General features: G+C 40.2%; 1 protein-coding gene across 3 annotated transcripts in view; it reads right to left on the bottom strand.

Annotated features, from left to right (window-relative positions):
• Positions 1-20,397, bottom strand: part of KCNQ5 (potassium voltage-gated channel subfamily Q member 5) — a 625,390-nt gene that overhangs the window by 90,022 nt on the left and 514,971 nt on the right. For all 3 annotated transcript variants that reach the window (XM_066253628.1, XM_066253635.1, XM_066253639.1), the window contains exons 6-7: positions 17,787-17,897; positions 10,453-10,548 (exon numbers count right to left, since the gene is read on the bottom strand). In XM_066253628.1, coding sequence (XP_066109725.1) covers positions 10,453-10,548; positions 17,787-17,897 — 207 coding nt within the window. The remainder of the gene's footprint in view (positions 1-10,452; positions 10,549-17,786; positions 17,898-20,397) is intronic.

Raw genomic sequence — 20,397 nt, 5'->3', positions numbered from 1 at the left:
ATTGTGAAACCTACAATGAAGAAAACAGTGATCTAATAATGGTCCTTTTCCTGAGAATATTGAATAAATGTGTGCTGAACACAACTACTTTGGAAAACTGCCTGGCAGTATCTATTAAAGCTGAACACATACAGATTCTATGACAATGCTACACATTCCTACATATATGCTCTGCAGATACGTTTATACGTGCTCATTGAAATAGATGGACCATTAGGTGGAAAACAACACTATTCTTCATAAACCAGAGTTGGAAGTGCTCAAACACCTATCAACAGTAAAATAAATAGACACAATGTTGTAGAGGTTCTGAATAGGAACATAGAACAGGAACAGAGTTCAGTGCCCTGAGGCAAAAGCCACAATAGTTCCACTGACAAAAGTACTGAAGGCAGTACAATAGGGATAGAATTAGCAATTCTGATTAATAAATAGGTGGGGACATTTGAGCTACTCCCTTGCCCTTTTGTCTGCTCTAAAGAAGTTCCCTTTCCTGACTTATTCATTCTTGTCTCTGCTTTGATTTGTGTGTATCTATAAATACCCATGAGGACTAGGGGTTGGGCCTTCTCATGAAACCTGTGTAGGAGATTGTGAGGCGGGCTCCCCTAGGTCCCTTGGTGCACGCCATGTGGTCTCCAAGTAGCCATTGTGACATGTTGTGAATATTAACATAATGAAATAGTACAGTGAGAGCACACTGTAACTACACTCAAGAATATGGATGAACTCATGCATATTGATGAGTGAGAGAAACAAGACACAACAGAGTGCATGCTGTGTGATTCCATTTCCATAAAGTACAAACTAATAAATACCTCAAGGGAAACAGGTTTTTTTTTGTTGTTGTTATTGTTTTTAAGGGAAACAGGTTTTTAAAAGGTGGCACAGTGGTTGCCCTGGGGGGACAGTGACTGAGAGGGCACCGAAAAGTCACACTCTGTTTCTTTGGGTGCTGGTTGCACATATAGGAGCGCTCAGTTCTCTTAGGATACGTGGTCTTTTCTGTATGCACATTATATTGAATACTTCAATAAAATGTTCAAGAAGTGATATTAAAAACTAAACTAAAAAAATATAGTAGGACCTGAGGGTTTTTTAATGTTATTAAGGAAAGTTTAAATAATTGAAGCAGAGTGCCTTGCCTAGAGCCTTACTCCAACGGCTCATGTTAATCTATCCTAAAAATCTGTGAAAACTTAGCTGAGCCTCTTGGCATCTTATAGAAAATAAAGCAATTATTGTTGGATCAGTGTCAGATTTTGCAAATATTGTACAAACACAATTTAGACAGTGGTCTAGCGTAATGAAAACACTTGGATTTATCATGGCAGCTTCTTCCATAGAGAGGCCCAGAGACCCTCCAATGCTGTGAAGACGTAGGAGCTGTTCTCACTAAACACTTCTCATAGAAAGCACCATATATAGTTATATACATAACTCAGGTACTTTGGAAACAAGACTCACTAGAATGAGAAGCACACAGCGGGTCTGTGCATTATTAGATACCCGTGGAAAAAAAATCCATAACAAGACAACAAAAATGAGACCAAGACATCACCTGCCAATGTTATATAATTGAGGGTAGAAGAGGTCACTCTTAGAAAATTGAAGATTTTCTTAACAATGAGACCTGGCTTCCTGCTCTTTTTTCATCAGATTGATCTCCATGGCTAAGCTCTTACGCTTTTCACTACTCTTTCCCTAAATATGTCTTGTAAATGGGAGGGACAGAAGGAGCATGTGGATCCACCTTGGGGCTGATATTGTTAACAAAGTGGAAGTGGGAAGTGGAACTCTATTATTCTATTATTCTTATGTTGTCCTGTCCTTAGTTCTCTCTCTGTTCTAGTAGCGGAACCTCAAAACCACAGTCATGAGATCAAGTAGCTGATGTTCCCATATTTCAAGCCAAAAATCACATAGTGGTTGGCAAGAAAAAAATAGTGCCCCAGAGGGATTTAATTTACACGGCATATATACTCCAAAGGATGAGTCAACAAGGAGCAAAATGAAAGCCAAATTTACCATTTATCAGGCGACTCCAGAGTTCTAGGCAGCCAAATAAATTCAAAATTTGGTCTCTAATTATAACTACAATGTCAGTATAATTAAATTTTTAGGGAGTATTTAGTTTGTACTGTCTGGAGTATTACACATTTGACCCTTTCTAAAAATTTTAATTTCAGCTGACCATCCAAAAGTATAATTAACATGGAACTGATTATTTTCAGGGTACATAATTTAATAAGTTAGAGATATAAAAGATTCAGGGTGAAAAACAGTAATTCCTTTTTCCACCTTGCTTCTCACTGATTTTTGTTCCTTATAGGTAACTGCCTTCACTTCTTAGAGTTGTTGCTTCTATTTTTTTAATATATATATATATTAAAAAATATATATTTAGTTATTTTTTACAGAGCCAGAGTGAGCCAGAGAGTGGGATAGACAGGAACAGACAGACAGGAACGGAGAGAGATGAGAAGCATCAATCATTAGTTTTTCATTGCGCGTTGCAACACCTTAGTTGTTCATGGACTGCTTTCTCATATATACCTTGACCGCGGGCCTTCAGCAGACCGAGTAAACCCTTGCTGGAGCCAGTGACCTTGGGTTCAAGCTGGTGGGCTTTTCCTCAAACCAGATGAGCCCGCACTCAAGCTGGCGACCTCGGGGTCTCGAACCCGGGTCCTCTGCATCCCAGTCCGATGCTCTATCCACTGCGCCACCGCCTGGTCAGGCAGTTGCTTCTATTTTTAAGAGTCCTAACTTTTTTTAAGTGAGAGGAAGGGAGCTGATGAGGCAGACTCCTACGTGTGCCCAGACTGGGATCCACCCAGCAACCCCATCTGAGGCTGATGCTTGCGGACAAAGCTATTTTTAGTGCCTGAGGCTGATCCTTGGACCAACCAAGCTATCCTCAGGGCCCGGGATTGATGCTTGAACCAATCCAGCCACTAGCTGTGGGTGAGGAAGAGGAAGAAAAGGAAAATGGAAGGAGAAAGAAGCAAATGATCACTTTTCCTATGTGCCCTGACTAGGAATAAAACCTGGGACGTCCATATGCTGGGCTGATGCTCTACCACCGAACCACTGGTCAGGGCCAAGAATCCTAATTCTAAGGACTGTTATCATACTTATATTTCTTGATTTTTCAATTTTAGGCACTATCAATCAATCAATTAATTAATTCTTTTTTTTAGAGAGAGAGAGAGAGGGATAGGGACAGACAGACAGGGAGAGAGATGAGAAGCATCAATTCATAGTTGCGGCACTTTAGTTGTTCATTGACTTCTTTTTCATGTGGGCCTTAATGGAGAGGGGCTCCAGCCAAGCCAGTAACCCCTTGCTCAAGCTGGCTACCTTGGGCTTCAAGCCAGCTACCATGGGGTCATGTTTATGATCTCACACTCAAGATGGTGACCCCATGTTCAAGACAGTGACCCCATGCTGAAGACGGTGACCCCAAGCTCAAGCTGGTGAGCCCATACTCAAGCTGGTGACTTTGGGGTTTCAAACCTGGGACCTCAGCACCCCAGGCCAATGCTCTATCCACTGTGCTACTGACTGGTTAAGCTCAATTAAGTTCTTACCATGAAAAATAATGACATCTCTCTTACACATTCTCTTTCTTTTCTCTCATTCTACCAACAATTTTTAGTTGTTACTATTTAGTGTTAGCTTTATCATGATCCTGTAACTATTGTTCTTAGTTCAGCAATGTGATGTATCATGACATTTTCTTTTCTGCATAATTTTTTTCTACTTTAATTTATTGATTTGCCTTTATGTACCTATTATGAATACATTCCTGAGTTCTCTAAAAGAACTCTAAACTTCCACTAGTTGAATACATCACAAAGCCTGTCAGTTCCGGTTTGCATTTCCCTGAGGCTCCTCTGGCTCTCTCTAGCCACCTGCTCACTCTGCTCTCCAGGCCTGTTGTGGCTTTTGTCTTGGGATTTCCCTTCACTATCATCCCAGAAGTTCCCTTTGCTTTTTCCTGTGTGGGAACTCTTGTTTCCTGGATCCCAAAGCTCTTTTTCTTAGTTTATCTCTTTGTTTTGAAAGAACAATTCTATTCAAATAACTTCTTAAAACCTTTTTTTAAAATCTTTTATCGAGATATAATTGACTTACAAAATGGTAAGATATTTGAAGTACACATCGTGATAAATATATATAGTTATATATGTATTTAACTTTAATATTTTGATTTGCCTTTATGTACCTACTATTCCCCCCATCTAGGTAATTAACATATCCATCACTTCACATATTTATTTTTTCTTGTGTCTTAAAACATTTACGTTCTACTCTCTTAGCAAAATTCAATGATAACATAGTGTTATTGACTATAGTCACCATGTTTTACATTAGATCTCAGATCTTATTATATTAGTTTGTATATTTAATTTTATTTTTAGACCTTATTCATCTTATATCCCACTATGGACAATAATATGGAGGTTCTTCAAAAAATTAAAAATAGAACTACCATACGATTCAGCAATCCCACTTCTGGGAATATATCCAAAGGAAATGAAAACAGGATATTGATGAGATATCCATGCTCTCATGTTCACTGAAGCATTATTCACAGTAGCCAAGACATGGAAACAACCTAAGGCTCCATCAATAGGTGAATGGAGAAAAAATGTGGTGTATATATATATATATATCAAGTAGATTCTTGAGTAAGAGTAAATGGAAGGTAAAGTTTTGAGATCTTGCATATCTAAAAATGTCTTTTTTTTTTTTTTTTCATTTTTCTGAAGCTGGAAACAGGGAGAGACAGTCAGACAGACTCCCGCATGCGCCTGACCGGGATCCACCCGGCACGCCCACCAGGGGGCGACGCTCTGCCCACCAGGGGGCGATGCTCTGCCCATCCTGGGCGTGGCCATGTTGCGACCAGAGCCACTCTAGCGCCTGAGGCAGAGGCCACAGAGCCATCCCCAGTGCCCGGGCCATCTTTGCTCCAATGGAGCCTCGGCTGCGGGAGGGGAAGAGAGAGACAGAGAGGAAGGCGCGGCGGAGGGGTGGAGAAGCAAATGGGCGCTTCTCCTCTGTGCCCTGGCCGGGAATCGAACCCGGGTCCTCCGCATGCTAGGCCAACGCTCTACTGCTGAGCCAACCGGCCAGGGCCTTAAAAATGTCTTTATGTTACTCTCATACTCAATGAATAGTTTGGGTGAATATAAATATTATGTTGAAAATAATTTTCTCCACTATCTTCTATTTTATCTTATTTTGGAAACAGTTTTTCTTGTTTATCTTTAAAAAACGTTTTTATTTATTTCATTTTAAAATTAAATTTATTGGGGTAACATTGGTTAATAATATATAGGTTTCAGGTGCACAGTTCTACAATATATGATATCATCTGTATACCGCATATTGCATTGTGTGTTCACCACCCCAAGTCAAGCCTCTCTCTCCAACACCATCTGTTTCCCTCTACCCTTCTCTACTCCTCTTACTCCCTTCCCCTCTCGTAATCCCCACACTGTTGTCTGTGTCTATAAGGTTTTTTTTTCTTTGCTTAACCCCTTCATTTTTTTAAAGAGTATTTTATTTTTTTTATTTTTATTTTTTTACAGAGACAGAGTGAGAGTCAGAGAGAGGGATAGATAGGGACAGACAGACAGGAATGCAGAGAGATGAGAAGCATCAATTATCAGTTTTTTGTTGTGGCACTTTAGTTGTTCATTGATTGCTTTCTCATATGTGCCTTGACCGTGGGGCTACAGCAGACTGAGTGACCCCTTGCTCGAGTTGGCGACCTTGGGTCCAGCTGGTGAGCTTTGCTCAAACCAAATGAGCCCGCGCTCAAGCTGGTGACCTCGGGGTCTTGAACCTGGGTCCTCTAAATTCCAGTTCGACGCTCTATCCACTGCACCACTGCCTGGTCAGGCAACCCCTTCATTTTAATATTATTAGTGACTACACAGTACTGATTCTTGAACTTTTGGAAATGTGCTGTCCAGAAGGCATTTAGGATGCGCCTGCTTTGCAAGTGTTCTGATATTTCACTATGATATCCTCAGTGTGAAATATTCTTTTTATCACAGGCTGGGCATTTGGTGGGTCCTCTTACTGTGGCCATTCAGTTTCAGAAAATTATAATGTAACATTTCATTGATAAAAATCCTCCCTTTAGTTTCCCTGTTCTCTTTCTGAGGTACTCATGTTACTTGGATATTTGATCTCCTGGAAGGGTCATCTGATAGTTCTCTTTTTTGTCTTATTTTCCATCCCTGTGTTTTTCTTTTACGTTCTAAGAGATTTTCACAACTTTATTTTTGTTTTCTTTTATTCTGATGCCATATTTTTCATACCTAGGAACTTTTTTTTTTTATAAAACTGTTCTTATTTATGACTGAAGTGCAAAAATATGTAGAATTTCTGTATAAGTGGTTTGAGTTTATTAACTGGTGGCCTCACTTTAAGGCAATGGGGTGAAAACACGTTTATTTTACTAATCAAAGCCAAAGTTAAGAGACAGATAGAAAAATAGATAGGTAGATAATTTTTTTGGGGGGGGGGACCAGCTAACTTCCCCATATCAGCATCTTCTAATCTTTTCCTTTCAAAAAAGTAAGTCTATCTGTCAACATTTATTTCACAAAATTTCACTTAATTCTCCTGTTTCTGTTTCCAGTAAAGCATCTTGGCTCTACCCTGAATTGTCCCAATCTTTCCAGAAATAAACCTATAGCATGGAATTTTGACGTACCTTTAAATACTAATCCTAAGGATTCAGTAATATATACATGAGGATGCAACTCCTGCTCTTTGAAAGGAGTGATGAGTCTACGGCCATACCACCCTGAACGCGCCCGATCTTGTCTGAAAGGAGTGATGGATTCAAATTCAGACACTAGGGATTTGAGTCTTAAGTCTTAGCTCTTTCTAAGCTTGTCCTTAGGATCAAGTGACATAATGTATCAGAAAACTTCTGCAAACTAAAATGCACTTCATGAGTCTTAGGTATTAATATTAAAAGTTGTGACACTTGGACAGGTATTCAAAACATTGGAGAGAGCTGCTTTCTTTTCCCAGACTGCTCCACTTAAAATGAAAACTTAAGTTAAACAAATCATGCAAAGATATAGACACAGCTAAATTTGCTGCAAGCTGCTGTGATGGGTTTGAAACTTTCCCCTCAAACCCTGCAATGCTGGTTAATTTAGTTGTTTCACCAACCACATGACAAAGCAGTTTGGGCATTTTGGTGCCCTTTCAGAAAGATAGTGGCTCTGGTGAGATTGGTCTTGGTCTTGATGCATTGTGTGTTCAGCAAACCAAGGCAGGCTTATTGGGTAAGAAAATAAATAGCCTGACCAGGTGGTGGTGCATTAGAAAGAGCATTGGACTAGGACACAGAGGACCCAGGTTTGAAACCCTGAGGTCGCTGGCTTGAGCGCACGCTCATCTGGCTTGAGCATGGGCTCACCAGCTTGAGCATGGAATTGTTGGCTTAAGCATGGGATCATAGACATGACCCCATGGTTGCTGGTTGAGTGCAAAGGTCGCTGGTTTGAAGCCCAAGGTTGCTGGCTTGAGCCCAAGGTCACTGGCTTGAGCAAGGGGTCACTCACTCTGCTTTAGCCCCCTGGTCAAGGCACATATGAGAAAGCAATCAATGAACAACTAAGGTGCTGCAATGAAGAACTGATGCTTCTCATCTCTCTCCCTTCCTGTCTGTCTATCCCTATCTGTCCCTCTCTCTTTGTTTCTGTCAAAAAAACAAAAATAAAATAAAATAAATAGATCAGCAAAAGAGGCTCGCTGTCTAGTGCATCCATAATAAAAATAAATTTCTATAACATAGAATCAAGGTTTAAAGCATAACATAGAATCAAGGTTTAAAGCCCTGAATTCTGGCTGAGGGTTAGCCAAGAAGAACAGTGAATACATTTAATAATTCTATAATTTCTATAACAAATTAATTAATTGCATTTGAATGAGGGAAAATTGTTTTTTAAATTAGTAGCTTCTAATTTACTGAAACTACAGTTAGATGTTAAAAGTCCCCTTGAGCCTTTCAAGCCTTTCATTTTACCGTCTTTTTGTTCAGAACAACACGTGAACTAAAGTTTTAAGAAAAAGATCTGGAAGCTAACTTAAGTAAAAAAAAATTAAGGATTTCATTCCACCTTTACCTATGTTTGTAGAAGTTCACTTATTGATCACAATATGTTACACAGCCAAGTTCCATAAAATAAAATTCCAGATCTCCAGGAAAAACTGCTCAATCGGCCTCTTCTCCATCTTTTATAGGTTACCTAAGAGGAAGGCCCCGACTTGCTATGGCTGTAGACATATAATGTCTCTGGCAGTGATTTGTAGCAGGAGTAGTATCTATTTTCAAGTTCAGTTGAAAATTGTTTTTGCACAATTTAGTATTTGGTAATGATAAGTTAGATTAAGAAAGTTCCTCCCATCAATCTCTATATCTGCCTTGTGAAATAGGATAGCCAACAGCTACATGTGGCTGTCAAACACTTGAAAAGTGGCTAGTGCACTGTGAACTGACTTTCTAAATTTAAACAGCTAGCAGCCACTGCACTGGGCAGCACAACTTGATGTCATCACAAGAGACACATGCTCAGATCTTCCTCAGAGGGCTCGCTTTATAACAGAACAGCTAATATTCTCAGATGTCTGTGGTAGAGAGTCCCGTGTTCATAGCTAGAAATATCAAACTTCTAGAGACAGAAGTGGTCATAGTTTGAGTATGTGTTGAGAAAATATACAATAAAAAGCTAATAAATAACGTAGAAAGGGTTTCAAATAAATTTGAACTTTACTCATGAGCGAGTAAGTAGTCTAGGCATGTGTAAGGTACTGTCATCGGGCCCAAGGCCAGCCAGGGCTTGCTGCCTGGACGGGCACAGGAGACCTAGGATACAACTTCTCCATGCACAGGTTGGAAAACATTGTTCTGGAATCAAAAGATTAATAAATGAAAGGGTAATTAAAAGATAAAAATAGTAAGGATAAAAGTTCTTTAGAAGTATGGAAACACCTCAAAAGCAGTGAAGAAAAATTAAAGAATGAAAGGCTATCAGCTCTAGGCCTCAGGGTAGCTGTGTACACACTAGCATGTGTGACACCTCTTTCTTCACTTGGCTTCAGATCTAAAACTCCTACCACTTAGGAATATTTTCCTTCAAGAAAACAAAGCTTGCTTTATATTTAGTGTTCTTTTAAAACCTGGAAGTTAAAAAAAAAATAGAGACTATCAGTGGTTTGTATTAGAAGTCATGCCTAGTGGTCCATTCCTTTGTCAAGAGTTGCAGAATAGCTTGATTTAAAATTTAATATCCTCATTTAGTCATTAGATACAAAACAGATCTCTTTCATAATATAATTGGACCATGCTCATCCACTCCTTTGCCTTGCTTCCTTTCTGTTGAAGGTATTTCATACCACAGCCTGTGTGGAGGCTAAGGGTAAGGTCGTGTAGTGGTTCCCCAACCCCTCAACCCACCCACTTAAACCTACCATCCAAATTAAAACAATGTGCTTGTTCCTACATCATAAAGACAGGTCTCCTAGCACCTCAGATCACCACCCCAAACCTCTTCTGTTAGGAGTTCTGGATCTCGCATTGGCTAGCAGGAAGGGAGGAAATGAGAATGCATAATCATTGTGCCTGTAATTGAATATCAACTCTATCTTGTGGCTCTATAGACAAATATATGGTTATTTTGTGATTCTTAAGCAACTTGGTTCTAAGATAGTGTTACTCCCAAAAGATACATGGATTGCAAAAGGAGGAGCGTTCCCTTTTGTACTGAAGCAAATCCTGAGTTATAGACAATAAAGTAAAATGTTAACCTATATGTTATGAGTTAGCTTTCAAATAATATGCCTATGATTTCATATTCTCAAACACTGAAGTCGTCCATAATCCCCCCCAGCTCTTAAAATAAGATAACTATTTCAAATTATTGCTCTAGATGGCATTAAAAGAGATTTCACAGGAACTAAACTTTGACATTCTAAACAAATATGTGTTCTGCCGATCAGTGGCATCCATCTGGCTGGAGAAAGTAATTGTAATGCAGGAAACAATGCCATGTTCTGCTCCATGGCTTAATGATCAATTATATTTCACTGAGTAATTCAGAAGACATATTAGGTTTTTCCAGGAGCAACACAGCTGCTAACCTCTGCATGGCCTTGCTGGCAGGACTAATTAACCTAAACAACACATGGACCATTTACTGAAAATATGTATTATTATTCTGTTTGGGATGGGGGACACTTGCTCAAATCCAAGACTGTAGATCAAATTCCAACTTCATAAAAAACCTCACAAAAAACCAAACTAAACCAAACAGTAGCTCTACAAAGCAATGAAGCACAGAGATTTGGAAGGGACCCAGCAAGCACTTACGGAGACAGATGTTGCCATCTACCTATTACACTGACATTTACCTGAATGAGGTTGGCAGCTGGGTTTCTTCTTTTTTCAAAGTGTTTCTGGCGGTGCTGTTCTTGTACTTTTAATGCAAAACCTGAGCCAAGAATGCCCTGGAAGGAAATGCAAAAATAGTACATAAGTTTTTTTCAAAAACTCTGTTAAAAAATACAAAAATTTTTAAAAAAAACCTCTAAAATGAGTCTAAGAAAAGACAAACATATGCAAGCTGTCTATAAATATACTACTTATTAAAACAAACACTGCTTACCTCTATTATATGATACCAGTGGCCATGGCAAGTGTTGGGCAAGACTGCCAAGAAATATAGCAACCTCTGTTCTTTAGTGAATCCACTAGGCATTGCCATTTATTATCTTATGATATAGTAGAGGCACCATAATTATAAATAAAAATAAGCATTTTAAAAATGACTTGCCTTTGCGGGGCAGCTTAGTGGTTAGAACATCATTGTTATATGCTAGGATTGCGGGTTCGAGCCCTGCTCAGGGCCCATACATGAATTAACCAATGAATGCATAAATAAATAGAACAAAGAGTTGCTGCTCTCTCTCTCTATCTCTTTCTTCCCCACTCTTTAAATATCAATCAATAAAAAAATATAAAAATGTCCTTTTCATGGCCTTCTCTGTAACATTTCCTTATGTTGTGCTTAGGTTAGAGCAAATGGTCCTATCCAGTAATGAAATAGAGTGACATGAATTCTGGTTTTGGACAGAGATGGATTTTAAGTTTGGAACAGTGAAAGCCTTCCTGCTGTGGATATAGGAGTCTTTTTTTTTAGCACTTTGACGAAACAACTGAGTTTAATATTTGCCGTGTGTAAAATGTGATGGGGGGTTGAGAGGGAGTGTTTCTTTTTTTTTTATTTTTATTTTTTTATAAATTTTTATTAATGGTAATGGGATGACATTAATAAATCAGGGTACATATATTCAAAGAAAACATGTCCAGGTTATTTTGTCATTAAATTATGTTGCATACCCCTCGCCCAAAGTCAGATTGTCCTCCGCCACCCTCTATCTAGTCCCAGCTGCGCCCTCCTGATGCTGTGATACTACACCCACCATGGAAAGTGAAAGCGCGGAAAGCGCAGGTTCCCAGATGAGACAAACAGTCCTGAAGACATAGAGGGTTTTCCATTTTCTTGTTTGTACAATCAGGACAAGAGCATGGGTCATTATTGCAAAGCACACTCCTATTTCCCTGAGTTTGCATCTCAATCTTTTGACATTCCCTACCTTTTTGGTTTTGGCTCACCCATTCATATTTTGGGATTAGTAAGATTAATAGTATATCCCTCTTATGTTGGTGTTTTTTTTTTTTTTTTTTGCTGGTTTGCTTTCTTCTGAGTATCATCTTGATCTGCCAAAATTCTGGCTGTTTAAAACGCTCCCTTCTTTTCAGTTTGCTTCAATCTAACATTGAGGAATCAAGATGCTGTGTGTCAGCCTTGGGTTGACTTTTGGAGCTTACCAAATCCAGTCTCTGGGCTTTGTAAATCCCCACGTTATTGGCATGAGATGTGGCGCTTCACGGATTTTACTTGCTAGCTATCAATTATTAGCTTTTTATTAAACTTCAGGGAGTCTAACCCTTAGATGAGGGATGAGTGTCTGATAAACACGAAGTCAATATTTGCCACAGATAAGGAACGGTTGTTTTTCTTTTCTTTATATCTTTAAGGCAGCTGGAGGATGGTGTAGGCTGCCTGGGAGGTGGGGGGTTTCTCTTCTTCAGGACTTGGTAAGTCTCAGCTGGGTGAAAACTTGGCTAAAATATTTTTGGGCTCTAGATAACCTTTGACCTTCCTTTTTATCTTGAGAAACCACAGTATTGTACATCTGTGACTCACAATAACCAGATAATAAGTAATGTGATTACGATAGTCCCCTGGTTATTCACAGAGAGGCATTCCAAGACCCTCAGTGAATGTCTGAAACCACAGACAATGTCGAACCCTATATAGCCGATGTTTTTTTCCTGTGCATACACACCTATGATAAGGTTTAATTTATGCATTAGGCATGCTAAGAGAGTAACAACAATAGTAACAAAATAAAGCAATTATGACAATATACTGTATTATAAGTTATGTGAATGTGGTCTTCCTCTCTCTGTCTGATAACTGATTTGTTAGTAGAGACTAACGAGAGGGTAGGGTATACAGCGTGGATATGCTGGACAAAGTGCCAGACAGGATGAAGCATGACAGCAGAGATTCCATCATGCTACACAGAATGCCATGCAATCTAAAACTTATGAACTGCTTATTTCTGGAATTTTCCATTTAATATTTTCCAGTCAAGATTGATCATTGGTAACAAACCACAGAAAGTGAGACTGCAGATAAGTGGGGTCTATTGTATACTTAAAATAGTTATATGACAATACTTTTTGCTATTAATTAGCCGTAATCAACTCCATTATTAGGATAAATGACTATATCATAAAATTAGTATTATGTTATAGGTTCTTTTTCCATCTCTTTCTCAGAGACTGTCTCTTGCTAAGATCTTCATCTCATACAGGTTGTGACTGCACAAACTAAACTTTGTAAAAGCCTGGAGTGTATAATCTTGTTTTTAGATGTAAACATCTCCCTTCATTTAGAGGTTATAAAAATGGCTTTTAATTTCCAAATCCAGATCAATTATAGTAATTTCTTTTTCTTTTTTCTGTATTTTTCTGAAGCTGGAAACGGGGAGGCAGTCAGACAGACTCCCACATGTGCCCAACCGGGATCCACCCGGCACGCCCACCAGGGGGCAATGCTCTGCCCATCCGGGGCGTCGCTCTGTCGCGACCAGAGCCACTCTAGCACCTGGGGCAGAGGCCAAGGAGCCATTCCCAGCGCCCAGGCCATCTTTTGCTCCAGTGGAACCTCGGCTGCGGGAGGGGAAGAGAGAGACAGAGAGGAAGGAGAGGGGGAGGGGTGGAGAAGCAGATGGGCGCCTCTCCTGTGTGCCCTGGCCGGGAATCGAACCCAGGACTTCCGCACGCCAGGCCGACGCTCTACCACTGAGCCAACCGGCCAGGGCCATAGTAATTTCTAATTCCTAAATTTTATTCTGCTATTTAGATCATTTAGGAAAGATTTAGTCATTTTCCTTTTAATGTCATTTTTCATGAAGTATAAACATGTAAGAGAATATGAAACATTAAAATTTACAACATATATTTATACTATGTATTATGGGTAAACCACTCGTACGAAGCATTGTTCAGCTTTTGTCGATACTGAATTAACAATAATAGCTACCACCTTGGGGCAACTATGTGGGTATGAGGTGCAGAGTTCAATTCCCTTTGAAAAGTGAAGACAGACTCTACATATCACAGACCTAGCATCGGCCAAACAAACTAAAATGTGCTGAAAATCATACTGGCTAAACTAAAATGTGCTAAAAATCATACTGGCATTGCTTAGAAACACGTATTAGTTGATGGCAAATATTTGCTACATATCGCTTGCTGCAGACTGCACATTAAAAGTTATTAAACCAGGACTGCTCATTATTTCATATGGCTCCATTCCAATTTTCTTCCAGTTCTCTTAGTATTCTGAATCTAATTGGAAGTCTGTTAAAATCAAATCTCTTATGTATATATTAATGTAAGTATATATATATCCACATACAACTTACGTATATATAAAGTTTGTGTACCATCCCTTCAAGTGTTGACACCAACAAATACAAATTCTTAGAAATTGTGTTTTGATTTAATCCATTTTCTAAGATCATAGAAGTTAAAGTTTTAGGTTTTAATTTTTAGTATTATGCCGAGAGGGGCTGCATAAATACCAAGTGGAAAGAAAACATATTTTGGTAAACATTTAAAATATTTATCCTTGTTATCTTCCACATTAAATGAGCCTAATTTGTACCCCATGCATAGCAAACAGGCAAGACTGAAAGGTCCTTCTCTCAGAAGGGAGGGAAGTGTCCTGAGGAGGAGAAAGCCCTGTCCCTTAGGATGGAGCCAAAGAGCTAGGCAGGGGTGGGATTCAAATAATTCAACAACTGGTCCTCTGCCCTAATGTCCGTTTTAAATATTAAAAAATGATATACTGAAAGGTAGTTTATTATTTCATGCATTTAATACTTAAATAAGAACAATAAAAGAGGTATATAAAGCTAGATTATGTTATGAGTCTTAAAATATTAATGAAAAAATATTAAATAATACCTGACAAAAAACAATAAAACTGTTACTTAAGATATTTTCATATTGCTTTTTGGTTGGTGTCCTCACTTACGATTTTTTTCACCTATGGAAGGAATGAACATCACTACGGGCACTTAAAATACACTGTTGCGCAGATGAATGTTAAAAGGGAGTAAGGAATGTAAATTTGTGATTTCCACATTGGGTGGCTGCCCATTTGCCCACCTTAGAGAGAACCCTGATTACAAGTGCCATTTTAACAACCAGTTTGCCAAACTCAAAAAATTAGGTGCCGGTTCTGCCGAACCTGTGCGAACCGCCTGAACCCCTCCCTAGAGCTGGGGCTCCCTCTACAAGCTCATTAGCCCCGGGGTGCCGAGAACCTTAGGAAAGGAACCTCCCAGTGGAGCCTGGGAAGGGAGATCTGTATGACTTTGTGATACGCAGGAGTCTTCTGCTTTGAGGGAAAGATGGGCAAAGGCTCTTCTCTCTCTTGGTCCTCAGGTTTCCTGGGCAGTAGAAACCCTAAACAATGGTGGCTCATAATCCACCTCCAACTTTCTTAGCAAAAGGCTGATGAGCTGTCCTAAATTTCAGTCAGGTGTGTCAGCTGGCAGGTGCACAGGATGCTGTGGCATTTCCAGCCACCTTTTTTCTCTCTTTTTTTAAAGGTATACATGAACAGTTTAGTATTATTACACTAAGCATTCTGCACCTAATGTGAGGTTGCAGTAGAAGGATTCACAGTCAAGTTTACTTTTCTTGGCACGGTTAGGGAATATTCTGTTCTGTGCAAGCAAGTTTTTAGATTTCCAACATATATTAATTTAATCAGCATACACAAAACTTATTACCACTTTATTGGGAGACATTTCCAGGAATGATTATGTAGTCCTTGATCTTGAACTTAACAGAGTGACACAGTTGACTCTCCCTGTGGTGGTCTGGAGCTCCATGCTGGGGACCAGGCACTGCCTTGTGCTGGCGCGGTGGCACCAGGCACTGTGCTGACCCTCACATTAATTGGCCTTAGGTCTTCACATGTTTGGAACACTTGCTTGTTACGAGTTTTCTGTTCTTTCCCTTGTTAGTCTTTCACCATCTCTTCCTGTTGTAGTGTTTGTTCTATCAGCCTACTGTTAGCTTTGCTGTTTATAATTGCCAAACTTTCAAAATTTTCTCTAAATTAAGAAAAGGTTAGCATAGGTCTCACGGGGTTCACCTATGAGGGCAGCACACACACTGTTGTCGATTTCAACAGCCCAGAGGTCACCTACTTCCCTGTCGTTTCACGTGAACAGAACTGTTACATGTGTAGCCTCAGGTGAAGTATAAACACAAAAGCAGCAGGTATTTTGTGCCGTTATTTTGGGGAAAAAGCCCAGGACAGCACTGTATTGCTTCCAAAGATATTTTTCTGGAGGGAATCTGAATATTGAGGTGGTTGCTGCTCTGTTCTACCTTGCTGAGGTTGCCAGGTAAGAGGAGTCTGGATGAGTGAGATGTTGTTTTGACTCCCTTTAATTTTGTCATTTCACAAAAGGAAATGCATATAGCTAGATTCATTTAAGAAAATGCTTTTATTTGTGGCAAGCACTGGACTGGCATTATCATATAGGTCTTCACAAAATTTCTCAGGGTGTAATCATTCTCCCTCTATTATACTGATGAATAAATGTACCCAAGGTTATTGTTATAGGCTGAATTGTTTCCCCCCAAAATTCATATGTTGGAGTCCCAATCCCTAGGGCCTCAGAAGGTGACCCTACTTGGAAAGAAGTTCTTTACAGAAGTAACCAGATTAGAATAAGGCCATCAGGGTGGACTCCCATTCACTACGACTGGTGTTCTCAAAAGAGAAAATTTGGACACAGACACGTCCAGTGGGAAGACAATGTAGACTCGAGGAGAAGACGACCATCTGCAAAACCAGGAAAGAGGCCAGGACACACCCTTTTCTCACGGTCCTCACAAAAAGCCAACGCTGCCCCTTCTTGGTTTTGAACTTCTAGCTTCCAGAACTATGTAGGACCATGCGTTTCTGTTGGTTAAACCACCAGTCTGTGATGCCTTGTGACAGCAGCCCTACCAAACTGAAACAGTCACCTAGGTAGTTTGCGACAAAAATAGAATTTGAAATAAGGTCTAATGCTCAAGCTTTGATGTGGTCTTTACAGTCTCTTTTCTGTGATTCTGTGTGGTCTGGGGCAGGGCCAGCTGGTCAGTTTGGAGTTGGGCAGCGGCTACGGGGAGACAGCTCCCTCTGCACTGGTGCCCAGGCAGAGAAGGAGACCTGCAGCTCCAGGCTGTGGTGCAGAAAGCCCCCACTCCCTGGGCTTCCCCTGGAGGGGAGCGCGGGGCCTCTGCTGGGCAGAGACTGTGATACCAGTCAGCTCGTGTCTGGTGCAAGACCAGGGCTCTTTTTTCCTTAAGCATGACTTCTGCCACTGTTTTAAGAACTCCTTTTTGTTGGCTTTGTTCCTTTCACGAGGGGATGGCATGAAAAAAGTGAGAACTTGCGGATGGAGGCACATTGCAATATTTTAACCAATTTCATTTAAAGAAATAAGAGGAGACACAACGATCAGGACAAGCTTCATCCATTAAGAGGAAAATAATCTGAAGCTTGGGGGAAGATAAATGTGCTCTTCATTCTGATAAGATGCAGAAACTGCTCGTTAAGAAAAATCAATGACGATGACAAAGAATAAATCATCTGGTATATTGAAAACCTTTTAAGGTCAGATGATTTTCACTCAGATGAATCTGAAGAGGTAAATACTCCGCTTGTGCACATCCACCTCTTCAGTAGCACGCATTATAAACCAAATCTGAGCCATCAGTTTAAAAAGAAATCTTTAAATTCTTACAAATATTCTAAATGTATCAGCAGCATGTTGACTGAAAGGTGATGCCATCGGAATTATTATTCAGTCATAAAGCCCAGCTGGTATAAAATTCCCAAGGTACCCGTCTCCAAGAGAAGACTATATTTTATAAATTATCCACATAGATAAATGTAGAAAAGTCAACATGATAGCAAAACAATTATATTTGTAAACAATATAGCTATGTTGCGGGCACGTCAGTTTGTGAAAACTCACACTAATCAGCCTCTAAGATCTAATTTAAACTGCTTTATTTTTGCAAAGATACTCACGGCAGGAAGTGCAAAGAAAGAAATGCCGAGGAGTGCAAAGCCTGCAGAAAGCAGTCTTCCCAGCCAAGTGAGGGGAGTTTTGTCTCCATAGCCAATCGTTGTCAGTGTGATCTAAAAACAAAATAAATAGAACGTGCAGCTGAAGTACGTGCGAGAAAAGTTAGGACCTATGAATAGGAGGCAAAGCAACGTTTCCACTAAATCATTGCCCAACAAGTCTTGTTGGCGCGTTTTATTACTGTGCTTTAATTTTCCATGACGCATAACAGAACTTGTCTTTGTTTAAGATAGGGAATAACCAACATACTTGTTCCTCCTTTATAACTCAATTTTCCATCTTTTCTAAGTGTATTCAAAGGAAGGTCATTTAAGTCAGTGGATAACCATCAGTGATACAGAAATGATAGCACCATGGATTTAGGAATTGGATCAGTGCACAAACCAATAACTTATGTTAATGATGGCTGTTCATTTATTACCTTGGCAGGCATTTCCTGAAGGTCTGGTGCATGCAAGGTACGTGTTATGATTTGTAGTGGAACAAAAACAAGAGGTACATAGTTCTTGTCCTGAGGTATTTACAGCATAAGAGGTGAGACGTCACACGCAAATCATTAAAACACAGAAAGGCAAGACAGGTATTATAATGGATGCACAATTAATCTGCTGGTGAATTCAAAGAACAGATTATCACCAGCATTGGGAGTTGAAGAGACTTTACTGGGAGATGTCATTATGCCTCGGCTTTGAAGAACGAGTCATGTTTTGAGAAACGATTAAGACAGTGATCTGGGTGGGCAATCACGTGACCGGCTGCGCAGTAGTGAGAACAAATAGGGTAGGTTCTGGAAAGTTTTCAGTGGGTTAGAGCATGATGAGTCTGAAGAGGCTTAGTGAAAGGGAAAGTTAACCAGATCAGGTTGCCTTTGAAAAATGATAATTAGGTCCTGTCTCTCCCACAGTCAAATTGCTCGGGGGGCTTCCCATGTCCCTTAGAATAGTCCCAGCTCCTCTCCAGGGCCTATGAGGTTCTGCAAGGTGGGGCAGAAGGAAGGGCAACTGAACTGGAGCAGTGGCAGGGGGATTGTATGGGAGTAGAGGGTAAAGAGATGTCTTTAGGAGTTCAATAGGAATACTTTGACTGACTGGGATGAAGGGGAAGATGGTTGCACCGTAAATAAAAATACGATAATGAAGAAGAGAGAGTTCTGGAGGAAAGGTGAAGGGCTTGGTTTTGCAAAGAAGGGTTTTTAAAATGTCATTATGACTCTGATCTAGAAATGTTGAACAGGAAATTGAGACTGAAAGCTTGAGTCTTGGAACAGAGAGAAATTGGGTTTAGTGTAAGATCTGGGTTTTGAATTCAAGCACAGGGTGATTGTTGAAGTTCTGTGAAGAAATGAAATTGCAAAGCATTCAAAGAAAGGGCCCAAAGATACTGCAGGGAAAAGTATCTGGAAGGGATTCCCATCTGGAAGGGAAAGTAAAATCAAAAAAGAATAAAATTGTAAAAAGTAAGAGAACTAGGAATGAGTGATACAAATGGAAACTTAGTGGAGAAAAGAGAGTTTCACAAAGAACCCGGTCATCCCTGGTATCATAGGCTCATCGATAACACGGAGAATGAGGACTGAGGAAAGACTGATACAGGGAGAGATGATTTCGATCTGGTGATTTCTAATAAGTGCTTTGGTCATGTCATCTTACCGAGGCTTTGAAGGGGGGTAACATTTTGAGAGGCTGAAATGATAGAGGGAGAAAAACCCCATGACGTCAGACCTTTCAAAAGCGTTCCACTCAGCTGACGGCCCCTTCCTAGAACCTTCCCTCTCCTCACTTCCGTGGTTTTCCCTTTACATGGGTTCCTTTTGGTGGCTCCTTTTGCATGGCTTCTCCTACTCTGATCGACCTTTGAATACTGGATTTTTGAGGTTTATTTCTGGGTCTTTTTCTTTACCTTTTTTTTGTTGATGTTGTATTTTTCGGAAGTGAGAAGCTGGGGGTGGGGAGAAGGCAGACAGACTCCCGCATGCGCCCGACCAGGATGTACCCGGCATGCCCACCAGGGGGCAATGCTCTGCCCATCTGGGGTGTTGCTCTGCTGCAACCAGAGCCATTCTAGTGCCTGAGGTGGCGGCCACAGAGCCATCCTTAGTGCCTAGGCCAACTTTGCTCCCATGGAGCCTTGGCTGTGGGAGGGGAAGAGAGAGAGAGAGAGAAAGAAGAGAAGGAAGGATGGAGAAGCAGATGGGCGCTTCTCCTGAGTGCCCTGGCTGAAAATCAAACCTGGGACTTCCATACACCAGGCCGATGCTCTACCGCGGAGACAATTGGCCAGGGCCTGAGTCTTTTTCTGTTTTAAAAAATTATATTTTCCTCTAACCTTTCTTTCTCTTCTATTTCCTCTTTTCTCACCCTCTTCCCAGGTGATTATAGATGTTCTCATGGATTTAAATACTATTTTAATGCTGAACACACCAAATTTATACTTCTAGGCCAGACCACTCTTCTGAGCTCTGCATTCACATATCTGCACTTATTTTTCGATGTGCATGTTGCACAGTCATTTAAACTTAGCATGTTTAAAAGAACTCTTGTTTCTTTCCAACTT

Source organism: Saccopteryx bilineata, chromosome 1 (assembly GCF_036850765.1).
Source record: "Saccopteryx bilineata isolate mSacBil1 chromosome 1, mSacBil1_pri_phased_curated, whole genome shotgun sequence".
Classification (NCBI taxonomy): domain Eukaryota; kingdom Metazoa; phylum Chordata; class Mammalia; order Chiroptera; family Emballonuridae; genus Saccopteryx; species Saccopteryx bilineata.
The sequence above is the reverse complement of the archived record's forward strand: the minus strand, read 5'-3'. Positions and strand labels throughout refer to the sequence as shown.